Here is an 8,686-nt window from a genome sequence, read left to right as displayed (position 1 = left end):
AGGCTAAATATCTGAAGAGGTATTGCTTGTATTTTATCCACAGCTTCAGGGAGATCCGAGTTACTGGACCCCACTTTCACATACATAATCACATGGAAACCACAGATTAAATACTTTTAAACTGCATCAGTAGGAGCCACAGGTTGACACGTCAGTGTTTCCCAATTAAGCAGCATGACATCAATCTGCTGAAAGGTATCTTATTCCCCAAATATTACCTTTAAATATTAGGTGGCTAAGATGCCTGCTTTCCAGTGGTTTAATCAGTAAAAATTCATTATGAAATATCTAGAACTAACAGAAACACATTTCATTTTGCAGCTTTTTCAGTGACATTCAAATAGTTTGTAAATGCTGGGGACACAGTAGGGTCTGATCTACTGATGCATGAAAATTAACACCCTACCCTGTTCTCTGAAAGGCTCAAAAATACACAACAAAAGTTTTGATACAAAAGTAAGTCTCCTGTCGAGTGTTAGGTCCCATAAATCCATGTCTTTTTCAAAGTCTGGACTACATATACTCAGCTGGGAACTGCACCAACACAAGATGCAAATGAAGCCTCCACAGTGAGCAACTGCTCCATAAAACAAATTGCTTCCAGGTACAGCCTAAGTAAGCTGGAACCCAACGCATGACAAAGTTGTAGCAGCTGAAAGGAACAGCAGCACTTCTGAAGTCACTGTCAAAGGTGGATGTTCCACAGCACCAGGAAGATTCTGCTTTATACCTGCACTGGCTTCAACATACTTCAAGTGACAACCCATTAAAGATCCTTGTATTCCCAATAACAGATACAAACTTGCTAACACCTCTATTGCATCAGATTGCTTATGCTCAGTGGGTTTACATTTCAGAATCAATGACAACAAAAAGGGATCTTTTGCTCCGTAACTCTGTTAGATAAGGAATCTTTGTTATAATTTTAGAAGAGAAAGCAGACGGCCTAACACAAAACACAAGCACTCAGCTGGCTGCAGTCACTCAGCATGATGTGCGACTGATAGCAGGAAGAGGATGACTTCAACACTTCCAGTTCTTCACATCTAAACAAATTTAAAATAGGGTTATTCACTTTGATAAACAGCAAGCAACACTTTGGGGGAAAAAAAAGCCAACTATAAGATACCCTGGAAAAAAAGTGATACTAATATTCCTCCTAGAACTGAGTATCCTACCTTTTAGGGTTTGAAGTACTCCTGCTAAGGACCATTTTCATTATTTCAAAAGCAACTACAAAGAATTATCATCAGAAAGGAAAAACATGATGTCAGCTGTATATACATTACTGAGATAAGAAAGAAGCTGCCTGGAAATTTACACATTGACTCCACATCTTAGTTGCAATGGAAGTTACCAAGTGTCCATCAGTTGAGAGACTTACACAAGACCAGAAGTAATTCCCTCCCTGGCTTGTGATCAAGAGAGGAGGAATAATAACAAAGGAGAATGGTCCAAGCTGTTAAACAGGTCTATGGGGAGGGAATTACTACACTGTTAAACATCACATTTAAAGAACTGAAGATGACCATTAGCTGCCAGTGTCTGTGTTCTGTACTCCCAAGTTATGTTTAGGCTTAGCTGTTCTAATACATTCTGCATCCTACCTGTAAAGGAGACCGATACAGCCATTTTTCGTTATCTCCACTGAGTTTCATACAGGCAAAAAGGTCACAAACTGTAGGAAGGCCAAAGTCCTGAAAGAGAAGTCACCTTAATTACCAACCTGAACGTAATTACATTCTCATGTATCTTCTGTAAAGTGTTCAAAAAACCAAATCTGATTTTTGAGTCTTTGAGATTAATACTTTCTTCATTTAGTACAACATATTAACTTGTTTAGTGCTAAGTAACTAATAATTGTGAAAACATTAAAAGAGCCGAGAAACCTGAAAATCTTCAGTCAGTATTATCCAGAAGAGCTAAGACTTTGGAAGAAAAGGAAGTCATTAAATTCAGTAAAGCAATAAACCTGGCACATAAGACACAAAAGTATCAAAAACTTATGCTCACTTGTGCTTTCTTGCGCAGAAGCCATTTATCTTCCACTGGAGGTGGGTTTGCATTTTGTTGGTCATTTGAAGTCAACACCCAACTGTTTACATTTAAGGGGAGGTGGAATGGAGCCAGGAGGTCTAGGAAAGGACTCTTGGAACTCTTGTCTGCTTTTTCCCGACTCTCCTTTTCTTCTGTGCTTTCTGCTTTGTGCTCAGTCTTGGCCAGCCAGCTTGTCAGAGGCCTCTCGAGCAATGCTTTCCAGGGTTCTGCGACCTCTGCTGAATAATCTGCTTTCTCTGCACTCACAGGTTCCCTTGGGAGCTGCTTTGAGGGGCTAAGCCAGGAACTGGCAGGAAATTTGGTCTTCTCATGCTCAGGGTCTGGTACATCTTTCTGGCTGACTGGAACTCCGTTTTTGTCCTTCCCATCTTTCTTCAGAAGCCATTTGCAAAGAGCCTCTTTTCCACAGTTTTCATCACACACACATTCTGAAAAGCTGGCACACAGATCATTAGCTTTGCACACATCTTCCACTTTAAAGGGGGCCTGGGGATGCTGAAGAAGCCAAGCATTTACAGCAGATGTAGTGGGCGATTTCTTTCCATCAAGATGCTCATTCAGGCACTTCAGATTTCCCAGGTTCTCAATTTCCACACTTTTGCTCTGGCTGCCACAACAACTGGTACATGTTTCAGCTTTGAGGAGCCAATCATTCAAATTGCATTCTTCCCTAAAAGGTTTAAATTCATTCTTCCATTTCTCCTCTGAAGCAATACTTCCATTTTCTGTGTCAGGAGTAAGCAGCCAGTCAGAAAGGTCCATCTCTTCTTGTCCAAGGGATTCTAATTCCTCCACCTTTCCAATAGTGGAAAAGGATGAGTTGAGAGTAGAGGTGGAGTCCTTGCAACCAGGGGACTCTGTCTTCCCAGCAACATCACATTGCTGACTGTGCAGGAGCCAGTTCTCCAAATCCTTTAGATTTCCCCAGGCTTGCTCAAAATAACAGACTTTGGAAGTATTCAAATCCTAGTAAAGACACATTGAAATTCATCTATTAAAACTGAAAGGCAATGTTCAGTTATTGTTTGCATAGAGCTCGGAGCATTCAGCTAGTCAGTGCCAAAGCATCAGCTGAACATGAGACAATGAGGAGTTCTACAGAAAGTTTAATTCCCACCACATTCTGCCTGCAATCAGATACTGTGTTTTCCCCTGTTAAAAACTAGGTTAGTGCACAAAAGGTTTACCTGGCTGGGCTCTGACACACATTTTTGCGTAACCCATTCCTCAAGATTGGTGCTGGGAACATAGGGAGCCTGGCACACACCCACAGGCCTGCTTCCGAGTAACCACTCAGCCAGAGAGGCACTCACTGTCCCACACAGTGTCTGCTGCTGAGAGAGAATGTCCTTGGTTAGGAGAAAGACTAATTGCTGAGCCAATCTATGGTGAACATCAACACAGGCATTCAGCATCATGCATCAGTATTTCTGCACCAAAAGGAAACACAGTCCCTTCTAATTACGAAAAAACCCATAAGAATTGGATAGTTCCAACATCAAGGAACATTCAGTTAAAAAATTGTCAGTCACGCTCCATATACACTTTCACACTGTGTTCTTGCCTGTCTGTTCCTGGAGCAGCTACAGTATCAGATCACTCTGCTCACCACAGCCACTGGCTACTCAAGCATCTTAACAAACACAAGCCATTACTCAAGCTCACGTAACATGCTTGAGTTCTCCTCTTTCCTCTAATGCAATTAAACACTCACAGACACAGGTCAAGCTCACCTGCTCACAGTTCATTAGGGCACAGTTCTGCCCTGGGAACCAGGGAGAAGCATTCTCTCTCTCTGAGGTTTGCTGAAAGAAAAGTAAACATTAATTTAAATCTCCATTTTGTCCAGTTTCTAGGACAAATTCTACAATAAAGCAGAAGTAAAGCACAGTTACACCTGCTCAGTGCTTCATGGCTAACAATGTTCTCAACATTTACAAACAGAATGGAGAAAGATTGACTATAAAAATACTACCTTGAGTCTGCTTCCTTTAACAGAATTGTCTCCAACAATACAGGAAATATGCTGCTTACATAAGAATCCCAAAATACTTCTATAACAGAAAGCATCTACAATGCTTTAACTATTGCTAGCTAAAGAGAACAGTAACAAATTTTCATTTGCTGGAATAGAGAAAGAATGCAGTAGTCATTCCCTCAGCCTCTGCCAAAATACATTAAAATAACATATACATAACTAAACTCAGGGAAAGTGAGAACTACATGCAACAATTAATAAACCACTGTGTATTTATTATACAGCTAAAATTATATGACTCGTGCACAGGATCCATTCAAGCTGTCACTAAAAGCAAAAATAGCACTTGGAATAGATTGCACTACTGAAAATAAATCTTTGAGACAAGTATTCCAACCCAGGGAAGTCCTGGTGCTTACCATCGTTTTAATGGAACCAAATGAGGTAATAGCTTGGCGAAGGTAAGATGTGTCAGCCTCAAAATTCAAGATGGAAGACTCTTCAGGTTTAAGTGTAAGACTTTCCAGTCTGAAAGAGTAAGGTGATAGTTACAGAAAGAAAAAGAAATTACAATATTCTTCATCCATTCTGTTTTGGAAGTCAGTCCATTATTTCATAAAAAGGCTTTCAAGCTACTTGGCAGTTATTAGGTAACAAAAAAGACTTTTAATATGGCATACAAAAAAAGAAATGGCTATCTACAAACCAAGAATAGAATAAATTGCCAGCAAAACACAAGTTTCACCTTCTTACTTCAGCTGCCATCAACAACTAATATTTGAAATAATCTGCCTAAGTGAGTACCTCTCCTGCTCATTATAGTCCTGATTTATTACCTCAGACTTTTTTGAAGTTCTTATTTCTAGGAACTAGTAAAAATGTAGGAACAGTGAGATCTATTATTAGTTCTATTAGAATAAAAAATCAGATTCAATTGATAAGTTAAAATAAACCCAACTGTGTTAACTTGCATCATAAAATCTATTTACCTCTCCAGGCAAACTGAAATCTGGTTTGCCAGTTCGTTACTGTAGGAGCGTTCCAGCTGATGAATAAGGCAATTGAACTGTCCCAAGTACTGCATGGAAGACAAAACACACATTATTGTTTCAGCTTCCAGGATCAAAAGTGAGACAATACTTGCAAGGACAAAGTTTGCTTGAAAATGCCGGTGCAGCAACCAACAACCAAGCCTCACCCAGTAGAGCTGCTGTGCCTGCTGCTGCAAGGCCTCCTCTTTGAGCTGCTGGATGAGATCCACCTGCTCGAAGAGCCACACCTCACGGCTGCGCAGGCATTCCAGCTGCCGGCTGATGTGGCTGTGGATCTTGGCCTTCACCTGTCAGGGAACACGCACATTTCTACATCTGTCAAGCAGAGTGAACAAGCATGTGCTGCACTGATTACAAACTACTGTTTGTCAGTGGCAAGTGGTATTTTTAGAGCGATTTATTTCTCAAAAATTCATCCCAGTCACCCACAGCACCACATGACTCAGATCAGTAACAGTTCCAGGGCTACCTTTAAAGAGGTATCAAAGAATACTGTTATTTGTAATCTCTCTCTATTCTGATCTTTCAACCAACAGCTTTTGGAAATTCTGCATGCCTAAGCTAGTAATACAGGAATACCTTTAAGAAGAGCATGGCCAAATGACACAGCAATGTGTTTGCGAATCGCTAGGAAAATTTCAGACCACCATGATAATAGTAAGTATTCTGGAATAATAGAAACTTTCATTGAAGTCATGTTAGTTATTAAAACATCTTTAAGAAGTATTTAAATTAAGATAAAGAATTTCAAATTACCTCCCGCCAGTTTTCTTTAATCTGCTGTTCAGCTTTGACAATTCCAGATATAGCTGTTTCCAAGTCCTTCTTTGCTTGAAGGCACTTTGCCAGAGTCTCACTGCTGCAGGAATTTCTATTTCTATCTTGTGGTGGACTCATTCTTGAAGTGTTCCTAAAACACAATGGAAAAAACTATTTCTTAATAGTTTCTATTCCTCTTTAACAGAAGAGGAACAGCATCATATGAAGAACCATCTGCTCTACTTCACTATAAAGGTGAACAAAAAAACCCCTAAGACCCTACAAAGATGCGAGTTTTCTAAACATAGATAAAGCTCTCCTCCAGGAGCAACAGCCATCTCTCAAACACCTCAGCCCACAGAATTTGCACAATCACAGGAAAACCAACAGATATTTGACAACAGCTTCAGCTGCAGGAGTTTAGGCAATCCTCCCCTGCCAGCCACCTTCCTCCTGCTTTTATGCCTAGCCAGCAAACTTGCTTATGTGTGTATCCAGCAAACTCCAGAGCTGAGGGTCTGGTTAAGGTAAGTTTCAGCAGCAATGCTGGAGCTGGGGGAGAATGGCCCAGCCGGGGGCAGGAAATATTTCAGTCACCCTTTTTTCCTCTGCAGGCAAATGAGCTGGCTCCCATAAATGAGAAAATTCCAATACAGTTTCACCAACTGAAAGCCCATGTGTTGCTACAAAGATCACTCTTTACTAAACTGCAAAGGCCACAACTTTTAACAGCTACCCATTATTTTGTCCTGGTCACAGCTGTGGTAGCTTAGTCAGCTTCGGCATAGTCTCAAGTAAAAGGGGCTCAAATACAAAATTTCTACAGAAGTTATACTGGTAAGGATTCTGCAAGTAAGGGGGAAAAGATAGTATAGATTTTTAGTAAAAATGGGAAGGATCAGCACTTTTCCTCAACAGTGGGTTATTTTGTTACCAAAGAGTTTGAATTCTCCTGTCAGTTTCATGGGATTCCTGAAGCACTAAACATTCATAGTATTCCTTCTACTTAAAACAAGTCCTCAGCAATGACAGCTATGGAAATTCCCAGCAGATTTAAAGCGTACACATGTGCCAAGCTAAAATGTCACAGATTTTACCACGGCTCTAGACAGAAGTGAAAGTAGTTTTGAATACAAGACAACCATAAGCTTGTGTTCCTAAGCAGCTATTTAGTCAGCAATTTCCAGGCCTCATGATCATATAAACTGCAACCCAAAAATCCTTCTACAGCCAAGATCCACCAGACAGATATTAAAATGTGTTTCAGACAGGAGAGGGCTAAGCGTGGCTTGCAAGTGCAAGGTGACAGAAAAAGCAATGGTCACTGTGGGGCAGGAGCAGAGGCTGCACCTCCCTTAGTTCCCTCAACACCATGGGCTTCCTGTCTCTCCAGTGCCTCCAGACATGAGACATGGACTAGGCACAGAAGCCACCCCAAGACCCTGAACACAACTCAATCCCATCCTCACCATAACATCTCATCTTCTAGGAACTGCAGAGCACAAATACAAGAGAAGAGAACTCAAATGGAATTTTTAAGCTTATGTTATTTTGCACCAAATCAGACAGGGTGCAGAAGTCCAAAATACATAATTCTCCATGCTGTGCTATGAATGCCAGTTTTGTCCCAGTATTTGCACACCCTAACTCATTCGCAGGTTCACTTCTGTAAGGTTTCATCATCTTCACCATGCTAGTCATGTTCAAAAAAAGGTAAGCTAACCTTTCTCCTCACAACACTCCTTAGACTTTATCTTGCTTTTTCAACTCTCATGTTCAACCTACAGGAGGTAGGAGCCAACAGTGTAGGCGGGAGCCCTAGTCCTCAGATGTAATCTAACAAGTAGATTACAGCAATACACCCAGCCAAGAAAACAAGGATATCAGATACCTTAAAAACTATCGTAAACTCAGAAGTAAATTTTAAAAATCATATTGATTATTAATTCATTTATTATATTCTCACGTAAGTCAAAGTCTGAAAGGCTAAATGTAACTATCATATTTGCTCACATAATAGACAATGTACTTAAAACTCTTGTGAAAATTATGTTAACCTACTTTATCATACTCTTCATTAGCAACACCATAATGGCACAATCAAATTAAAGAAGCTTGCACACGCTTCTCTAATGATCTCTGAAACTATTGTTTGTTGCTTTTCCTGTTTTTCGATGATAGCAAGAGACTCTCTCCGGAATGTGTAGGGAGAATGAATGCTGAATGAATTCCTCCAGCCAGCCAACTCCTGTTAAAATGGCTGTTCTTAGGCTTCGTCGAAAATTAGCCAGTAAAACTCCCATGTTGAGCATGAGAGCCAATCCACCTTTCTTTTCAATTTCCACAAACCTCTAACAAAACTAAGTGAGGGCAAGCACCTACTTCCTTGTTTCCCAGTTTCTCCCAAATAGCACTGGGAATTTAAGATGTTTTCAGATCACATGCTCTGAAACACCCGCGTTCACACACTTCGCCTCAACAGTTAACAAAATACAATTACTTCTGCAAGAAGACACACAGCCGGCAACACACACTCACTTGTTCTGGCCATTTCCGTGCCACCAAACTGTTTCCAAGCACACGGGGGTCCCCCCAGTCCCCGCTATGTGCGTCACGGGATGCACACCCCCCACCAGATAAGCTCGCACTTACTTTCCGCGCTCAGGAAGCAATCCCACAATGTCCTGTTTATAACAAGGCTTCCATTCCCAGACTCCCGCTCCGCTGAGGCACGGCCTCCGGAATGCTTTCCAGAACGCACCCAACCCTGCAAATTCCGCTCCAAGCCCTGGCTCGCCGGAGCGGCCCCGCGCCTTATCGCGGTGGCCCAGCCCGCGCC

The 8,686-nt window shown here is 41.2% G+C and overlaps 1 protein-coding gene across 5 annotated transcripts in view; it reads right to left on the bottom strand.

Moving 5' to 3' along the window:
• NCOA4 (nuclear receptor coactivator 4) overlaps positions 1-8,686 on the bottom strand; it is a 12,197-nt gene that overhangs the window by 744 nt on the left and 2,767 nt on the right. For 3 of the 5 annotated variants that reach the window (XM_017746308.1, XM_008642795.2, XM_017746307.1), the window contains exons 2-10: positions 5,845-5,998; positions 5,235-5,375; positions 5,026-5,114; positions 4,456-4,564; positions 3,792-3,863; positions 3,246-3,392; positions 2,014-3,024; positions 1,608-1,697; positions 1-1,046 (exon numbers count right to left, since the gene is read on the bottom strand). The exon at positions 1-1,046 is cut by the window's left edge and continues 744 nt beyond it. In XM_017746308.1, coding sequence (XP_017601797.1) covers positions 1,041-1,046; positions 1,608-1,697; positions 2,014-3,024; positions 3,246-3,392; positions 3,792-3,863; positions 4,456-4,564; positions 5,026-5,114; positions 5,235-5,375; positions 5,845-5,985 — 1,806 coding nt within the window. In that variant the 5' untranslated portion in view covers positions 5,986-5,998 and the 3' untranslated portion in view covers positions 1-1,040. Of the gene's footprint in view, positions 1,047-1,607; positions 1,698-2,013; positions 3,025-3,245; positions 3,393-3,791; positions 3,864-4,455; positions 4,565-5,025; positions 5,115-5,234; positions 5,376-5,844; positions 5,999-8,499; positions 8,652-8,686 lie in introns of those variants that run through there. The other 2 variants (XM_017746310.1, XM_017746309.1) reach the window with 2 other exon arrangements.

This window comes from Corvus brachyrhynchos, unplaced genomic scaffold (assembly GCF_000691975.1).
Source record: "Corvus brachyrhynchos isolate BGI_N302 unplaced genomic scaffold, ASM69197v1 scaffold279, whole genome shotgun sequence".
Taxonomy (NCBI): domain Eukaryota; kingdom Metazoa; phylum Chordata; class Aves; order Passeriformes; family Corvidae; genus Corvus; species Corvus brachyrhynchos.
The sequence above is the reverse complement of the archived record's forward strand: the minus strand, read 5'-3'. Positions and strand labels throughout refer to the sequence as shown.